This window comes from Hippopotamus amphibius, chromosome 13, assembly GCF_030028045.1.
Source record: "Hippopotamus amphibius kiboko isolate mHipAmp2 chromosome 13, mHipAmp2.hap2, whole genome shotgun sequence".
Lineage (NCBI taxonomy): Eukaryota > Metazoa > Chordata > Mammalia > Artiodactyla > Hippopotamidae > Hippopotamus > Hippopotamus amphibius.
The window spans coordinates 76,792,835-76,812,671 of record NC_080198.1 but is presented as its reverse complement, the minus strand read 5'-3'; the positions used below and the strand labels follow the sequence as shown (position 1 = coordinate 76,812,671).

Here is a 19,837-nt window from a genome sequence, read left to right as displayed (position 1 = left end):
CTCCACCAATCTGGATACCTAAACATTGTTTCCCGGAATTAAATATTTCTCTCCACTCGTGTAACTGTCATCTATCCCTAGAGGACAAGTGGTTTACTCTTCCTGGACTACTGCTGGGTCAGACTATCTTAAAAAAATCCTCCTTTAACATTGTCTCTATTACTGTAAATTTTATTTAAATGATTATATATATACATATAATTATGACACATAAATTGTGGAATTGAGTACCTATGTGCAATGAATGGAAATGAGCTTTAACCTCTAGTTCTTTTATGCTTTTTATTCATGTATACTATCCGTTTTACTTGGGCTACCAATAAATGTTAACATTTATCTGACCCATTTGCCTGTAAGGCTGGAATGAATTCAGACTACTCTCTTCTCAGATTCATAATTGATTGCTGACATAATTCAAAGTGACTTAATCTACTTCCATCTCAAGGCCTTCCTAAATTAAAACTCTCTGGCCTTTTGATACCCTCAAATTCAGTTGCACAGAGTGTATTCATCATTTCCTATATAAGAAAGATCTAATTTGCTTTCATCATGTTTTAAAAATACTATATTATAATCTTTTTTTTGGTATTACCAGGAAGCTTTACAGATTACTTGCATAGAGAAAGCTGAATTTCATTTGACCGTTAGTAGTGTTTTATTTTTGTTTTGCTAAATGCAGTCAAAAGCAAAGTCAGAAGTAATTATTTTGAATATTAGTCTTAAATTTTACTACCACATAAATTCTAAGGTAAATTCCCTTGAATAGAACAGAAGTAGGGGCTCACTTCCTTCAACTGATGATCCTGCATTAGTCAGGGTACCTTTTGAGGAAAGAAGAAAGGGACCGAGATAGACGCTACTGCTTCTTTAAAAACCTTACAAATGTAAGAAATGAAGGCATCTCCTACAGCTGTTCTGTGAATGATGCTTCTCTTCTAAAAGCAGTTAGAGTTTAAATTAGAGTTTTAGCAAGAAGTTGTTTAACCCTTAACTGACATTGTTTCTTGCAAACCCGAATTTGCAAAAACCAGCTGGGAATGGTTAAGGTCAAAATCAAAGGACTGTGGTGAACAGCTGTGAGCTTCTTAACTGAGCCATTAAGGAACAGTTTGACTTCAGGGATCCTATAAGGAAAATGCTCCAAGAGACAAGTTCAAATAGAGAAGGGGAGGCATCTCAGATTATAAATACTCCATGACTCAATGATTCATTGCAGCATGGAAAGGATTTCTCTTTACACAAGAGTACTGGGCTGGGGTCCACTTATTACAAAACACATGCTCATTGGAGCTTAAAAAAACAGCTTCTATTTCATTCCTTTTAAGAAAGCACAGTCTCTAAAAGGATTACTTGAGTTATCTGTATATTAATATTGCTCTGAGGCTGCTGAATATGTTTATGCGACTTTATAATGTCCAGACCTAAACTTAGTCAATAAAACATTAAAACACTTTGTCATATTATAACAAGCATGGTTATTTGAAAACACCTAAGACATTAAAACACTTTGTCATATCATAACAAGCATGGTTATTTGAAAACACCCCAATTATAGATAAAGGGCATCCATGTAGCTCTAACCTTTGCTTTAAAAAAAAATAAAAGCTGAATTTAGGATGGATTTTGGTTTCATAACCTTTTGTGAGCATTTTTGCTTTGCTTTAAAGACCAGTTTATTTGGAAGATCTTTAAATAATAATATAAACATGTTGCCAATTTCTGTTTTCAAATATGTTGCAGTTGACATTTAGGAGGAAATATTTTTATTGTATCATGTATTAGACATCATAAAAGTGTCAGGAAGTTCTTTGGCAGGTGTAACACATTCTGATTTAACTGTCTGGACTGATTTTCCTGTGTGCAGACCATCCAGTGGAATAAGTGAGAGCTTGATCTCTGAAACTGAAAACAAAAACCATGAACATCTCACCCATGAAGGGTATGTGGAAAGTACCACCCTACAGATTCGACCAGCCACAAAGAGCCAGTACAGAGAATTCTATATCGCCCCAGTCAAGAGTGGAGTTCCCTTAACTGAGGACCAAGCAAGTGGTGCTGGCTTTTCTGGGAACATAAAAGAAGAAACAGGCCTGGCCCCTCACACGTCTGACTCTGAAAGTGGACGCTTACCAGAGGAGGTTATTGTAAGGGAGAAGGCAGAAGTGGGGCGGCCAGGCACTGTGGTTGAGCTACAACTGTCCCTTTCACAAGAGAGACACAAGGGCACTAGTGCCCCTGTAGTGGCTCTCCTGGGAACTGAAAAATCTAAGTCTCCTGACCCAGATCCTAATTTACAACACGACGGGATTGTCCACATAAATTCTGTCCCCACTGGTGAGAAAGGGGACCCTTCTCTGAGATCCAGCAAGATAATCCACATCTCCAGTGGCCAAGAGTTGAGAGTGATCCAGGGAAGTGAAGCAGGAGACGCGAGGCTGCCCCGAGTGGAAGTGATCTTCGACTGCTCTGACAGGCAGAAGACAGAAGGGTGCAGGCTTCAGGCAGGAAAGGGGTGTGTGGATTCTCCAGTGGAAGGAGGGCAGTCAGAAGCACCTCCTTCTCTGGTATCCTTTGCAGTCTCATCAGAAGGCACAGAGCTGGGAGAAGATCCACGCTCAGAAAGGGATCACAGCAGACCTCACAAGCACAGAGCACGCCACGCACGTAAGTCCTTCCCCGGGGGGGACCACTGCTGGGCTGTCGGAAGGGGCTTGGGAACTTAGGGCATTTTGCTGCTGCTTCGCCTGGGTGGATTTTTTTTTTTTTTTTTTTTTTTGGTAAGATTTTTAGTATGTCTCTCATTGGCTTTTTTTTTAAGTTAATTAATGCACAAAATAAACATGAAATTGTGGAAAACACCAATTTCTGAATTGGAAGTAATAAATTTGAACTTTGTAGTAGATGTAAATGTTTTTAATGCACTTTCTTTTATCCCAAAGGCACAGGAACTGTTAAAGAAAATAATACTGTTACTGTGTCTTTTTGATTTGTCTCAGAATATTGTGATATTTCATGTTAAGATAACATCTGAGAGTATTTGAAGTCATGTGGATGCTGAGTTTATATGTCAAAAACTGTTGAGTCTGCTGCTGAGAGGTGTCTTTAAAATACGGGCTCCACCACTGATATTAAAAGCAGATCCTCATTTTGAAAAAAATCATTGTGCAGCATGATGATGCTTGCAGAAGTGAGTTTGACGGACAAGGACATGTGGAATACTGAGCAGTTACATGATCCTCTCCGTTTTGTAAGCCTTCACTAGACTGCAGAGCGTTTCATCTACCTTCTAGACACAGGAGTCAATCCCCAGGGCCATGTAGAGGCATTTAAATGTCCCCCAACACAAAATATTTTTTAAATTCAAGACTTTTTATGGTGTTTTGTTTTACCCAGGGGAGTGATTACAGAAAGGAGAGTGAAGATAAGAATGGCAGTTAGGTTTTATGACTTTCGTTATTTTCTTTCATGTCCTTTTAAAAAACAAATTTGGAATTTCATTTGAGGATGTAAAGACTGACTGTCAAAGGCACTTGAATGCATGAATGATACACAGTGGTAATGATCTTGGTTATTCAAAGTAGTCTATTAGGTCTCCTAACTATTGTTGTTCCTTTTAAAGCATATTTTTAGCATAACCATCTGTAGCTGAATTTGCAAGTGCTGTTAATCATTCCTTATACTTTAAGCATCTGTATGCATCTTCACATTTATAGCATATTGAACATGTGTATTAAGGCAGCGCTCACATACTTTACATGTTGGCGGTGAGGTTAGCAACAACTGTGCAACTGTGACTGTCAATTTAATAGTAAGTTGTATAACAGTAGTCAAAAAAGGAATTACATTTAGGAATGACCATGCTTTTTACTATTTTCTCTAAATAAAATTTGATTACCAGTGAATATCTGTAATTTTGTTATAAAACTTACTGATTCTATTTTATTTTTAAAAAATTAACCATTAAGTCTGATTTTCTTCCAGTGACAAACAGAGCTAATTTTCAATCAAAAAATATTGAAACTTTCTGAAATTTCCATTTAACTATTTTGAGTAATTCAAAAATTATTCGTGACTCATGCTCAATTATCATTGAATACATGATTATAATTAGCTGATGCTATAAATTAATTTGCCACCAACTTATTTTTTTATGACAATAATAATAAAATTAAAAATTTAAATATAAATTTTTGTTATTTTAAAACTGTCAAGTTCTCATTTTATATTACAATTTCTGCATCAGTTTTTACCCACAGTTATAAGGGTCACTAGTAATATAATTTTTTAAAAAAAATTTTAAGCTCTTTGTTGGAATATAATTGCATTACACTGTTGTGCCAGTTTTTGCTGTACAACAAAGTGAATCAGCTGTGTTTATACATATATCCCCATATCCCCTCCCTCCCGCAACTGCTTCCCACCCTCCCTATCCCAGCCCTCTAAGTCATCACCCATCATCGAGTTGATCTCCCTGTGTTATGCAGCAGCTTCCCACTAGCTATCTATTTTACATTAGGTAGTGCATATATGTCAGTGCTACTCTCTCACTTCGTCCCAGCTTCCCCTTTGCCACCCCTCCCCCGCCCCTTGTCCTCAAGTCCGTTCTCTACATCTGCATCTTTTTTCTTGCCCTGTCACTGGGTTCACCTGTACCATTTTTTTAGGTTCCATATATATGAGTTAGAATATGGTATTTGTCTTTCTCTTTCTGACTTACTTCGCTCTGTATGACAGACTCTAGGTCCCAATTTCCCCAAGATTCACTTATTCTTGCTACAACTGAGGTAGTATTATATTTCCAAGATGACAATACATTTACAAACAAATTTATCTAGACAACCTTGTAGCTAAAATTTTTTAAATGTGTTCACAATAATCTTGTATTCTGAATTATTACTAATTATTGACTCAGTACCTTCAATTATTATTCATTCAGTTCTTTGAATTTATATTAATTTAGTGGCTGTGAATGCAAAGACTTGGGAGGAATGGCAAGGTAGGAAAAAAAAAAGAAAACAAACATTTAAATTCATTACATTAAAACATTTGGGTAAACAATATTTTATTGTTTCCCCCTCCCACTTTTTAAAAATGCTTGGGAATGTTTTATATCAGCATTTTATTTTTTAAGTTTGGAAATGCAAGGTATGTCCTAACTTGTTTGCAGAAAATATTATGTCAAATTATTTCCTTTGTAGTTTTAATTACATCCAATTAACTGACATTTGTTTTCCAGTGTTTATTGTTAAAGTGTAAGGATCCATACAGAAACAAATTATGAAACATATATTCTAACCAACATGCCTAAAAATGTATTTACAGGAAAAAATGGAATGGCATGGTATATATATAAATTATATCTGTATTATGTCTTCATGTATATCATTATAGAAGTATACATTTTAAAAGAAATAAGAAAATGAGTTGGATTGCTTCAAAATTCAGTACTCAATTGTAAACATGTTCTTTCTGTATTCATTTTCCCCCAGAAGAGTTGATTTCTGGGTTGGTATGGAGTCTTCCTTGAACTCATCAACTCAATATAATTTCTGTATTTTCCCTAGGACTCAGGAGGAGTGAAAGCCTATCAGAAAAACAGGTGAAAGAAGCAAAATCTAAATGCAAAAGCATTGCCCTCCTTCTGACAGATGCCCCCAACCCCAACTCCAAGGGGGTGTTGATGTTTAAGAAGCGTCGTCGGAGGGCCAGGAAATACACCCTAGTCAGCTACGGGACTGGCGAACTTGAGCGAGAGGCAGACGAAGAGGAGGAAGGAGACAAAGAGGATACATGTGAAGTAGCGTTTCTGGGTGCAAGTGAATCCGAGGTGGATGAAGAGTTGTTGTCTGACACTGACGACAACACACAAGTTGTGAACTTTGACTGGGATTCTGGACTAGTGGATATTGAAAAGAAACTGAACAGAGAGGACAAGATGGAGATGTTGCCAGACACCACAGGCAAGGGGGCCCTCATGTTTGCCAAGAGGAGGGAGAGAATGGATCAGATCACAGCCCAAAAAGAGGAGGAGAGGATGGGTGGAATGCCAAGCAGAGAACCAGATGCTGCCCAAACAGATGGCCTGAGAACCATGACGTCTTACCAAAGGAAGGAAGAAGAATCAGTGAGAGTGCAGAGCTCTGTGAGCAAAAGCTACATCGAGGTAAGCCATGGTCTTGGCCATGTGCCCCAACAGAATGGCTTCACTGGGGTGTCTGAGACAGCGGAGGCTCAGAGGATGATCCCTATGAATAGAACGGCCAAACCCTTCTTGGGATCTGTGAACCAGCCAGCAACCCCCTTCTCTCCAACCCGAAACGTGACAAGTCCCATCACTGACTTTCCTGCGCCTCCACCTTATTCTTCAGTCACACCCCCACCTGAATCCTTCTCCAGAGCAGTGTCAAGTCCGACAGCTGGCCCAGCACAGCCCCCTCCGTGGCCCCAGCCTGCCCCATGGTCCCAGGCAGCCTTTTACGATTCATCTGAACGAATAGCTTCCCGGGATGAAAGGATCGCGGTGCCAGCAAAAAGAACAGGAATATTGCAGGAGGCCAAAAGGAGAAGCACGACAAAACCCATGTTCACTTTTAAAGAGCCCAAAGTAAGCCCAAATCCTGAACTCTTGTCACTTCTTCAAAATTCAGAAGGCAAAAAGGGAGCAGGAGGAGATTCTGGACCTGAAGAAGACTACCTCAGTTTAGGAGCAGAGGCTTGTAATTTCATGCAAAGCCCCTCTGCAAAACAAAAGACCCCACCTCCTGTCGCTCCAAAGCCTGCTGTCAAGTCCTCATCCTCCCAACCAGTAACTCCAGTTTCTCCAGTCTGGTCACCAGGAGTGGCTCCAACCCAACCTCCTGCCTTCCCCACTTCCAACCCATCACACGGCACCGTTGTCTCCTCCATCAAAATAGCGCAGCCTTCTTACCCTCCTGCCCGGCCTGCGAGTGCTCTGAACCTGGCTGGTCCCTTCAAAGGACCACAAGCATCAGTAGCCAGTCTGAACTACACTCCCAAACCAGCAGCTCCCACACCAACAGTAAATGCTGCTCATGCTGGTGCCGTGGGACCATCCAATGAGCTTCCGGGAATGAGTGGGAAAGGAGCCCAGCTGTTTGCTAAAAGGCAGTCAAGGATGGAGAAGTACGTGGTAGATTCAGACACCGTGCAAGCCCATGCTGCCCGTGCTCAGTCTCCGACTCCATCTCTACCAGCTGGCTGGAAGTACTCCTCCAACGTCCGAGCACCTCCTCCTGTGGCCTACAATCCTATCCACTCCCCCTCCTACCCACTGGCTGCCGTCAAGTCTCAGCCATCAGCCCCACAGGCCTCCAAAACAAGCAAGAAAAAGGGCAAGAAACCCCTCAATGCTTTGGATGTTATGAAGCACCAACCGTATCAGCTAAATGCGTCCTTGTTTACTTTCCAACCTCCCGATGCAAAGGATGGCCTCCCTGCAAAGCCATCAGTCAAGCTCAGTTCACTGCCAGCCATGAAGCAAGCTCTTCCTCCTCGGCCAGTGAATGCTGGCTTGCCCACTAATGTGCAGCCCTCGTCCGTGTACTCAGTGCCGGCCTATAGCTCTCCGCCTGCCTTCTTTGCCGAGGCCACCTCACCAGTCAGAGCCTCCCCAGTGCCTGTGGCCATTCCCACCTCTCCAAAGCAAGAGTCAGCCTCAACATCTTACTTTGTGGCACCAAGGCCGAAGTTCTCAGCAAAGAAAAGCGGTGTCACAGTTCAGGTGTGGAAACCGTCTGTTGTGGAAGAGTAATCTTGTAGCGGAAGCTGAGTGTCCACTTTGCTTGAAACGAATTGTTTGCAGTGTTACTTGAGTCCCTGAGAATGCCTAGCAAGTCCTCAACTTACTTAATTTCAGATGTCACCTCCCAATCTGGGTCCAAGGAGCAGAATATTTTTAATGAGTCAAAAATCTAACTCAGATTGACTTAAAACATATTTATCTTCTTTGCACACTTAAAAAATCTGGGAGCACCCCCAAATAGACATGGGCCATTGTATTAAGTAAGCGGGATACTTAGGGGTTTATGCTTTAGCCACAAGAAAGACAGTGATCAGCGTTATCAACATTCGGACACAGTCTTTATGTAACGTAACAGCTGTGTTCCTACAATGAAAATGTTCAAATGTAGTGAAAATATAACATGTATTGACTGACATTTCCTTTTTAAGTAGGGCTTTATCTCTATTAATAGTATTAAGGGATAAGAAATTTATTGAGGACAGGGATCAGTTCTGGTCTGTCAACCTCAGCCACCTGTTTGATGTTGCAGAGAAGGTACCTTGGGGATTGTTGGAATGTACATAGGTTAGTAAGGTAGGTAAGGAAGAGGGGAGTAATAATTACAGAGCACTCACTATGTACTAGGCTCCTTGCCAGATGTTTTACATATGTTAGCTCACTTCAGAAGACTTCTTTAAAATAAACTGGATGGGCAAGAAGGATAATTATCCTTAGAGATTGATTTCCATCCTCTCCCCAGTTACTTAAGAAACTAAAGTGAGTACATCTCCAATTGTCCATGAAAGCGTTAAGTTTGTTTTCCTCGGCTGAGGCAAGTGGTAGAGTACAGTATAAAGGAGTGACATATAAAAAGGTGAGCAGGCTGCAGATAAAGGTACATATGACTATTGTTTTCCCTTGGGAAGTCACATGATTGGGGCATGAAGGGTTACTGAGTCCAGGGGCTGATTGTGAAGCATGAGGAACCCCATTGTGTGTGGAAGCTGTAGGGGGAGAACACACAATTATTAGCATCATTTCTGAGTGACCTCACAGATTTTATTTTTCTTGTGTTTGTTTTGCTTTCTGACGACTGCTTCTCCCACTGTTCCTTGCAATTCTATTCTTGCACCTTCACTTTTTTATTTATATTTGATGGACCAGGAGGATTCAGACAAGGTTACCTTGTAAATTTGGATTGGTCACACACCATGCCATCATCCAGCTGGCTCTGAAGTTAATAATGTTACTGACAGTAAACCTGAAGACCTTTCTCATATCTATTTTAAGTCCAAGTCTGACCAACCATGGAAAATATTCAACGTGAATTAATGTAGAGAACCACAAAGTGTTTTTGACAGCTCCAAGGAAAACCATCTACTCAATACAAGAGATATGTCTAGAGACCTCTCATAAAAGCTTGCCTGGTATGAGGGTACATGGTACCATTTTAATCCTCTGAAAATATCTGTATTCCTGTTCTTTTCTGCTGTCACTGTCAATCTGCTATATTTTCACTATCCTATTAAAATACTACTTTCTTCTTTATCTGTTCAATGTATTTAAAAAAAAACTTCCCTGTATGAGCTGTTCTGACTTAAGTCATTTGATATTGCTCTTATATTGCTTCCCAAACATCTGAATTTCTTTTTTTGGAACATTTCCATTTCTCTGTACATTGTAAAACTGCAAGCTGTAGGTATTTACATACAACATAACACAGAGTAGAATTAAGTCAGCTGTAGAACAATGGGGCTTATTCTTCTGCTTTTTCTCTGGAAAATCTTCCATTGCATTTGGTGGCAATTTACGTAGAGGTTAGAACCACTGGATGTAGCTTGGTCTCTTATTTGCCTTTTTGGGAAATCAATTAGGAAGATTCATACAGGATAAAGATAAAAGCAGTCTATCCATTATATAACACTATTGTTTGTATTACTTGTTCCCTGCAAAGGAAGTCTGTTGCATGCTGTGCATTTTGCATTCTTTTCTAATAGAACAACCAAAAAAGCCATCTTAAGGTGAAGCAGGAAAGGAGATCATTTTTATCACTTTGCATTCTTAACATAGCATTTAAGAATGGCATGAATTAGAGGGAAGACAATGGAACACAAAGTAGTCAGTTTGAGACCACACTGGTTCAAAAGCAGCCTAGAGTGGTAATGACCCACAAGTATTGCCATTTGTCCAGTGATTTGTGGTATGTAGGAATGAGAAGTGTTTGGGGTCCATTTCCTGTTGGACAGGTGGCCATCTTAGCAGAGCCACTGTTTGGAGTTGATGACTAAAGATACAACTAACGTGACTGGGACTATATCATGGGGTTCCCAGAAAGCTTCTAAGAAGCATGTCAGTCATGCAGTCAAAGCATCCACAGCTTCGACTGGGAGCTGGTAGTATATATCTCATCTGAAACCATACAGTCCCAAATTATGGAAAAGGCATGGGAATCCTCCAAAATTGTATCCATGGTGGAGTCCATCCTCACCCTGAAAGATGGGGGCATGGGAGGGAGAAGGACTGAGCCAACTCCCTGGAGAAGGAGGGATTTCTTTGCCGGGGAGCCCCATGGAAACTTGCAAGCAGAATAAGCTGGGGGTACCACCTTTCAGGTTGGAGTTGTGGAAATGATGTCATTGTGGCAGGTGAGAGACTTAGGACTCATGGCCTCAGCTTCCCTCCTACTGGGCACCCTTTGAATTCTGGGTGTTGTTAGCTTTATTGTGGTGGTAGATGTTTGGATTTGTTGGTTGGCTGGTTTGAGGGTATGAGGAGGCAATTTTTGTTTAGTTTTCAGGATCCTGCCTTTGTTCTTGTCCCTTGTTAGCTTAATTTCTAGGCAGAGCACGTATGAAGTCGAGTTTTCATTGTCAACACAATAGCAATGATCATTTATTGAGTGCTTGTGTTATGAGGGGTGCCTTATGTACATTAACCCAAGGAATCCACTGCATGGTTAACAGGCACTGGAATATAAAATGAAATGTAATCACAGTCACTGACTTACTGCAGGTACTTATGCAAATTTCTTTCCACCAGTGTCCCCTTAATGATGTCTCAAACCTCTCTTCTTGGAATGTTGTGCCATGGTGAATATGCACCACAGTAGATATTCTAGGAAGAAAGGTGCTATGTAAATGTAAGTACACATATTCCTCTCAGTCTTATAGGAGGCCAGCTGAATCACAGAACTGGTAAGATTGGGAATCTGAGCACTGCCACTTTGAGCTTAGAACAGTTACAGTTTTATTTCTAATATTTCAATACAAACATTCTGTTTTGAGAGAGGAATATCACACTGTTTCTGCCTTTTGACTATTCATTGATAGTATAAAGCATACATTTTTAGGAATGTTTTATAAGACACATTGGGGCTGTCCTTCTGGAACATGTAAAAGTTTGTAACTCAAAATATATCTAGTATGATTGATTGTTAATGATAACATGTATCTCATTTAATCTTCACAAGAAGCAACTCACTTTAACAATAGGAAAACTGATCTGAGTTACAGTAGTTCTTGAGAGTAAGCCAGCGTTCTTTAACTCTTCTAGACAGTGCTGACCCCTTTCAAAAAGTGGGTTTCAGAGGGCAACGGAGTGTTATCACACAGTTGAATTCTAGCCTGGCAGCAAGAGTCACATCTGAGATGTCAAGAACAAATGATCTGCATTTAAATGGAGTGGACTAACTTCTGTGAGACCATTGTTTTGTTTACAGTTACTAGCTTAAAAAAACTTTGAAGGCTGTTTTCTGCTGACAGGCATATTAAACACTCTGACTGCAGCACTTTCATAGAAGTCTCGTGAGAACACAAGAAGACACATGGCTGTTAGTGTCTGAGTTTGGATTTAATCTTTCAAACAAAAGTCCTTTGCTGTGTATCGTTTCACCCAGTTATAAATTCGAGAACCTGCAAGCACCCAAATTCTAAGTGAATTCCTGAGATCCATTGCTATTTTATGAGTCACCACTGGCCTGGCAGGAAGGGTATTTGAAGTCATGGTCATCAAAAACAAGTGATTGTTTTCTGAAAAGCTAAATGCTTAAAATGCTTCCAGAGGGAAGCAGTGGGCTGTGTTCTCATTCCCTCCTAAAACCAGAGTTGTTGAGTTTGTTTTAAAAATTGTTAAAAGTTCATGAGAAAAATATGTAAATTCTAAGAGCCAACATTATATTCCCAGAAGCACTGACCCCTTGCTGGTCTCATGTCCCCTTATCACTGGACTCTGGGGGACAAAAAGCCTCATGTAACACTTCAGTGCCTCTGAGTTTGTCAACAAGTATTCTGGGAAAAAGCAGAATTGAATTCTTCTCTAGACTTCCCACCAGGATTGGCCAAAGGCCATAAAGCAAGCTAGTAAATTCCCACAGGACCCAAACACCAGGCAAAATTGCTTAAAAGAGGCCAGTCTGAGTTAAATAAAAATTAAAAAAAATAAAAAATAAAAAATAAAAAAAAAAAAAGGAAAAAAAATTACAGGGCATCCTGTGGAGCATTATGCCAATAAAAACCAGAAGCCCCACATCAGACTATCCTCTCCTTGATGTTATCAGGTACAGCCAGTTTCTTAAATTAAAAAAAAAAATAATGTTTCTATGGTATGTATATTTGTACTCTAAATTACCAATTGGCAATCACAGACCTTACTACTCAGAAGCAATTGAATAAAGAGAAGTTTAATTTAAAAATATCAAATCCTGTCAGACAAGTCTCAGATTCCTGATTTTATCAGAGCTAGGCCAGCTAATAAAGTATTTCTCAAATATAAAAAGAAAAAGTTAGACTTCTACAGGGTCCTGTAGTTTAAATAATTGTTATTGGTACACAGAATTTCTTAAATTTTCATTTTTTGGTTCTAAATGTAAAGTTCCTCATGTTTACCTCTGTTTATACCTCATTCCTGACATGTTTATCTAAATTATGTGTGCTTTATGACTGGTGAAATATACATTCAGGGTCCCTAATAAAAATAATCACAAGGACCTACTTTCCAGCCTACCCTTCTTCCTCTGATAATAATAATAATATTTAAAATAATAATATTCCAATATACCATGGAGGAATCCTGCTTTCACAGCCCCTGCTTCTTGAGCTTCTTGATAACTATTAATGGTTGTTCATGGAAAATAAACAAACAAACATAGAATTGCAATTAGCTCTAAGTTGAAAAGAAATGCACATTTTAGGAATAAACTGAGAAAATTTTTCTTCTTGCAAGTAAATATCAAAAAGCAAAAGTATTTAATTTTGTTCTTCAGGAGACATTTTGGAAGTCAAGGAGAACCTTTGGTATCTTTATTTAGTGGAATAATCTGTTTTTGAGACCATCCAAAGGTTCTGAGTCAAGATTATGGTCCCAGTTAGGATAACATGTGTGGGGATGGAAGCTGTGGCAGCCATTTGAACAATCTCACGAGGTCTAAGGAAAAGACAGAAGGCAGGGTGAGAGGTTGATACGTTAAGTTTCTACTAAAAGCTAAGAATGATGTTAAATACTTACATAAATTATAACAATCACTAACGGAGCACAAACTTTGGGCCCTGAATTATGCCAAGTATCTTCACAGATTCTCTCTCTCTCTCTCTTTTTAAACAGAGATATAATTAACATATAACATTATGTTATTTTCAGGTGTACAATATACTGATTTGATTCTAGTATGTATTACAAATCACAGTAAGTCTAGTTAACACCCATCATCAAACATAGTTACAAATTTCTTTTTCTTGTGATTAGAACTTTTAAGATCTCTCATGGCAACTTTCAAACATACAATATAGTATTATTAACTGTAGTCACCATGCTGTACATCATCCCCATAACTTATAACCTCAAGTTTGTGCCTTTAACCATCTTCACCCATTTTGCCCACCCACACTTCCACCCCTCTGGCAACCACCACAGATTATCTTTTTCAATCAGTAGTCCTTATGAGATAGGTGCCATCATAATCCTCGCTGTATAGATTATAGAGGGGATTCTGAGGCACAAAGAGGCTGAATACCTTGCCCAAGATCACACAGTGTTAAGTAGTGGACCCTGGATTCGGTCTGGACCTACACACTTAACCAATTACACTCTATGATTTCATTTACTCCTCAGAATTACCCTGAATGTGAAGGTATTATTATTATTTCCATTTTGTAGATGAGGTATCTGAAGCCCAGAGAGGCTAACCAACGTGCCTGGCGGTCACTAAGCTTATAAAGTAGTGGGCTAGGGTTGGACCTACATACTTATCTGACATCCAAGCCCAGGCTCTCCCTTCAGTACCATAAGATTTCCACAGTCTCATTAGACCCCAGAATCCCACTCCCTGAGACCTGTTAATTGTGTTTTCACCAAACCATCCACCAAGAGCCTTAATCTGCATATGCTTAAAGGATGGTTTGGACCACTTGAGAGACATTAGGAAGGACCCTACTACTTTCATAAGATTGCTCATAAAATTAGATCCTATGATAGTATGTAGGGAGTGAAAACCAGTCTGAGAAAAGAAGCATTTGTTTTATAAATAGAAATGATGGATTCGACAGTGATTTTGTATGAGTTCCCCCAATTCTTTCACTTTATTTCAGGATGAAAAGGCGATATTCACGAGCTGGGGGTGGTAAGGAATGTCACTAAGGAAGAAAAAAAAAAAGCAAAAGCAAAGCCTCTACACAAAAGGAAGTGCTTCCCTTGGCTTCATGCCTTTCCCACTAAAAGCAATTCAGGGAACTTTCTTATCATAGTGAATCAGCACAGAGCTTGGCTTGCTACTAAACCTAATAATAACTTGAGATAGTTCAACAAGAATAAGTCTAAACAGAATAATGCTGTGAGAGTCACAAGTTTTCAGTGTTTCAAAATATATCCAAAAAAGTAGCTGCCACTGGCATCTTAGAGTTCCATGAAGTCTCCCTAGCTGAGCTAGCATTCATCCTGGACATTCCTGCCACAATGTCCTCAATGGAAGGTTTCTCAACAGGTATTTCTGTTGAAAAGTTCCCAGAAAGGACATTTTTATACCTTATTATTTTTCCAGTATTTTTTTGTTTCGTTTTCTTTGCTTTAAACTATGTCTCATTGTCATTTTGGAAACATCTCCTAAAGAATGAGTGTAATGGATTCTAAATGTGGGTGTGAACATTCTCATCACTAACTTCAAGGAGAGAAGATGTGAACTTCTAGATTAGTTGTAAAAAACCCTCTTTATATTTGCAGAGCTTCCCTGCCTTAATTTAAAATCGTAGAGTCACTAATACAGTGATAATTATGAGGACTTACTGTATGCTAGGTGCCATTCTAAATACTTAACAAATGTTAACTTTTTTAGTCATCACAAAATGACTAGTGTATGAAGAAGGTACTGTTACCATTCTACTTTACAGATGAGAAAATATAGTAAAGAAAAGTTAAGGAACTTGTCTAAAGTGATGGGGCTAAGACTCAAGACCCAACAGTCTGACTCCAGAGCCATTCTCTAATCACAAGGGTGCATTACCTCCCTTGATCACAAGAAGACAAAGGTCACACATGAAAGGAACAGCCCCTCAGAGGTGATAAGCTATACCTTTCTCAGGAATATCTCAAAAGTCACTTTAAACCTTCTAAATCAAAGAAAGAAGTGTTGAATAAACGTCTTAGAGTTTGGTAGCCCCAAATGACACTTGTGAACAGGTACAAGGGAAGGGAGAAAGGTGTCATTTTTATTTCTATCAGCCTATTTGCTTAGAACTCAAATGGTAGGGGGAAGTCTAACATTTTGCTAGTTCCGTTGAGTGAATACCCATGATGCGTTAGACTAAATTCCTCAAACACTCACCTCAAGCTATCATATATTACTACAGCTGTGCTCAGTTACACCAGGTAAATTAAGGAAAAAAAGAATAGGGATGAGAAATTCCTCAAATTTTAGTAACAACAATGCAGAAAAATTTTCCTGCAAATATTTAAATTAAAGAAAAATAAATAAAAGCCATGGTTTGATTTAGGGGAAGCAAAAGGTAACCATTTTTTAAATGAAATTCACCTGTTAGGTGAGATAATACACATAAACACCAAGCATACAGATATAACATTTTGTAGTGGGTGTATGAACTTGGGCCAAAATGCCTGCAGCTGAGTCCCAGGCCGCCGCTTGCTAGGTGGGAAACTTTAGGCAAATGATTCAGCCTCTCCGTGTCTCAGTACCCTCTGCTGTGACATGGAGAAAATAATAGGTGTACCTCACAAGTTGTGAAGATTAAACAAACCAATATGTGGGATGTGTATAAAACAGTGCCTGGCACACAGAAAGCATTCAACATATGTTAGCTCTTAATATTCTTGTAAAGGACGCTCAATAAACACTAGCTACTAATTCCATAAACTACCAAGGAGGGAAACACATACAATAATTAAACAAGTTCTTTTGTTTTCTCTGCTAATATGAGTCCCAGTTTAAGAGGATCTAAGAGAATTAAAATAGAAAAAGCGAAGCAGTGTCTGTATAAATCTCATAGTGACATGAAAAATAATCTACCCCCAGGAGTCTTTTACTGAGTGATCTCTGTTTCTTCTCTACTGTTTTCTTTTTACTGAAGCTTTATATGTCTATATCCCTCTATATTCAGCCTATTGGTCAATTTTTTTCTTCTTTCTCTTCATCTATTGTACTAGCACTGTTGTAGTGGCATACAAAGATGAGACCAGGATTCAGAAAGACTGGTACAATATTTTTAAAAAAAAAGAAAATGTCAGCTTTGAGACTACTACAAAGGGACTGTGTTCAATTCAAAGTATCAGTATTAAAGAAAATAAGTGTAGTGCATCTAGCAATATAGAGAGAATTCTTATGGAGAAAGGCTTGTAAATTAAATATATTCTCAAAGTAGGATAGCTAGTATCCTGAGCAAGGTTCTAGTAGGATAGCTGAAGCTTAACTAGGCCTATCGCACATAAAGTGGAACAGCTGGCAACCCAATCCCCGAAGCTACCCCAATTCAGGCCTGCAACAGTTGGGGCTCTGACAGAACCTGGCTGGCCTCTGATGGCACAGCAGACAGCTGTTCTTATCCTCCTCCCCAACACTGTCCCAGGACAAAGGGTCAGCAACCTGGCCTTTTTAGAGTAGTTGATCCCCTTGCCTGAGAAGCATGATCAGTTTCCAAAACCAGAAAGAGTGAAACCTCTGTCTGAACAGAGCAAACTCCCAGTTCACAGGGCAAGTGATGAAAAACAATTCTCAGAAGCTGAGTGACTGATGTAGGGAGGAACCTAAAATTCCAGCTGCCTTTCAAACCCAGGGAATTTTTGTGGGTTTTCTGGTACTTCTAGAATTCTTCTGAGTCAGAAGCAGAAGTTAGGACTGATCTTGAAGAGAGAAAACTCACAACAAGATGAGATTCGGAAAACTTTCTCTGAGTCTAAAATTGCTTTTGTTTCAAATATAGTTAAGTTGACTTAGTTCAGTTTTCCTTTTGTGCCATTTAATTACACTTTTTCTTAAAAGGTGAAAAACAACTAGATTTCTTTTTTACTTGGCATTAGTTCTTTTTTTCTGCTAGGATATCTCAGATTGATAAAGAAGTATTCACCAAACCATCCTCTAGAGCTAAAAATCACTACAGAATAGGCTGGACTGATATAAATAAAATGCTACAGTATGACACCCATCCTCGCACAATTGGAAGTTTGTTTTTTAATCACTCACAGTTGATTGATGGTCTGGCCCACTGAACTGCTTGTCAATACTTATCGGTTGGTGCTTATAATTCTTCATATAAACTCACTATGGGCTGAATAGATTTTGAATTCTACATTATGAAATATCCAGCAAAATGTCACAATTCATTTCACGTGGTATTACTGACATTAAGAGCAAAGCAAAATATATCTCTTAGAACTTTTAATTTTTCACTTCAATTCACCAACGAATACTATTTCCTTTATATACAGTGTTTCAGTGTGAGCAAACTATTGCCTTCACCGTATTCTAACATACCGTTTTCCAACTTTTGTTCTCAGGGAAAAATTAAGATTCCCCTCGCCCTAGGGAAGTTCTGATTTAGTAGGCCCTGGGTGAGGCCCAGAAATTTGTTTTTATAACATATACCCCAGGTGATTCTGATGCTAATGGGTTGTGAACCACACTTTGAAAACCAGTTTTCTAACACAGAAAACACTTAAGTCAACTTTATTATTTAAAACCCATAAATAGTTTTCTAGTGCACTCAGTCGGGGACAGCTAGACTTGTAAACAGCACCTGCTTTCAAATGCTCTTGGTGCCTTGTCTGAAGGGAACAGGCCCGGAAGCGCTGATCTTGATGGCTTTATTACAAAGGCCCAGGAGGTGGCAGCAAATTCTCTTCCTGCTCAGACAGTGCTTCACAGGCAGCCATTCTAAAGCGTCCTGTAAATAATTTGCTTTGAACACTCTTTTAAATTTGCTTTTTAAATGAAAGAATAAAAAGGGCCTTGAGATGTGATTTTATCTGACCCCCTGCTTCTAAACAAGTCCAATAATAAATATTTCTAGGAATAGAATGATACAATTTTATCATCTGGAGAAGCCACTTACAAAGTTCCTTGGCTGATTTTTATCTCTGGGGAAAGGGACTGTATGGCTTCCCTTGGCCCTAGGGCAGTAGAGTCTCTTATCTCTAATCAAAAATGTTCTTAGTAATAACAAACTGAAATCTCTCTGACAGCAATCAAAACATTCTTATTTTGGGATCTAGACTAAAAGAGAATTTTGAAGCACTTTGAATGCTAATTAGCTTTTTAAAATGAAAACAAATATGACTGTAAAATCTTCAAAACTAAAAAGAAGTTCGTCTATTTTATGGGTCATAGGGAAACATCCCAATATTTTTGTTTAACCTTAACATTAATACAATCAAATGGTGTGGTGGATTGACAAAATGCAAAATCAGTCAAGAGGCTGCTTAAACATTAGAAGAGTGAACAGAGTAGCAGCTTTGATCTCAACAAGAGTATTGTTTTCAGGCCTTTGTTGCACTAGTTTATTTCTAAAACAAAAAGGATGGTGATATGTTTGGAAGTTTTGTAATAGGAGATAAATGTTTGTACATTTACCAGTGGGAGGAGAAAAGACTAAAAGGAGGTAGGAGAGCTGGATATTTGAGGAACTTTGGTATGGATAAGAGAGTAAAGGTCTCCATTGGTGAAAAAGAAAAACAGGACTAATGAATGGAAGTTACAAGACATTAAATTTCAGTTTAACTTAAGAAAACTTCAAAAACTTGTGGGGAAGGAATGGAGAAGGAACTAACAAATATATTACACATATAAAATGTATTAAGGGCCTTAATACATGTATTTAATTTAATCTTCACAACAACCTTATTTGGTGGAAATTATCCTCTTTTTTTCAATTGATAAGGAAACAAGTTCAGAGAGCTTAAGAAAATTGCCCAAATTCACCCAGCCAGAAAGGTGGCAGACTCACCAGCTGAGTCCAAGTTTATCTGTTTTCATAGCCTGTGCTTTTTCCATTGCAATGCATATCAGGTGTGTTGTAAAAGGAACTCCTGTACCTCATGGAAGCTTAATTGCAGAATCTCTAAAATGCCTTCCATGTCTAAGATTTTATAATTCTCTATATAAACATCTGCTTAAAATAATTGGGTTTTTAAGTGTTGTGAGTATTTTGATGTAGTTCAATGCTTTTTAAAAACCAGGGTCAGTTTAAAACCCGACAAGACAAAATTTGCTTGTTCCTTACCACTTTAATTCCAGAATATTTGAAGAAAAATATCTTAAAGACATCATTTTTCTAATGAGAGAAAAAGCATAGCTTAGGAGGTTAGAGAATAATTTTTCTTTCCGTGAAGCCCTGACTAGAGGATTTGCTTCGCTGCCAGTGTCTGTAAAGTGTGATTATAATTCCTCCTGACTATTCTTGACACACACACAGATACTTCCTGAGAATGGCGAGCATTCTGAAGCTCAGAGACACCTCGAATCCTAGGGCAGCCATTATGCACCCTGGAGTAAAGTAAGAAAAGGGCTTGTAAAAGCATTGCAAGAACTTTCGCTGCTCTTTTCTTATCATGTCACTGTAATCACTAGCTCTCCATCCTTTGCTGTTAAAATGCACATGTCCA

At 38.8% G+C, this 19,837-nt stretch overlaps 1 protein-coding gene and 1 long non-coding RNA gene across 7 annotated transcripts in view; one reads left to right on the top strand and one right to left on the bottom strand.

Moving 5' to 3' along the window:
• The window catches only part of LOC130834348 (uncharacterized), a 176,403-nt gene that overhangs the window by 27,685 nt on the left and 128,881 nt on the right, over positions 1 to 19,837 (bottom strand). Inside the window, exon 3 of one of the 2 annotated variants that reach the window (XR_009048671.1) lies at positions 13,123 to 13,162. The exons of the other annotated variant lie outside the window; for it this stretch is intronic. This is a non-coding gene — a long non-coding RNA (uncharacterized LOC130834348). Of the gene's footprint in view, positions 1 to 13,122; positions 13,163 to 19,837 lie in introns of those variants that run through there. 2 annotated transcript variants of the gene reach the window in all.
• The window catches only part of SYNPO2 (synaptopodin 2), a 159,591-nt gene that overhangs the window by 125,329 nt on the left and 14,425 nt on the right, over positions 1 to 19,837 (top strand). For 3 of the 5 annotated variants that reach the window (XM_057704394.1, XM_057704393.1, XM_057704396.1), the window contains exons 3-4: positions 1,865 to 2,664; positions 5,565 to 7,741. The exons of 1 other annotated variant lie outside the window; for it this stretch is intronic. In XM_057704394.1, the coding sequence (XP_057560377.1) occupies positions 1,865 to 2,664; positions 5,565 to 7,741 (2,977 nt within the window). Of the gene's footprint in view, positions 1 to 1,864; positions 2,665 to 5,564; positions 7,742 to 10,780; positions 14,394 to 19,837 lie in introns of those variants that run through there. One more of the 5 variants, XM_057704395.1, reaches the window with a different exon arrangement.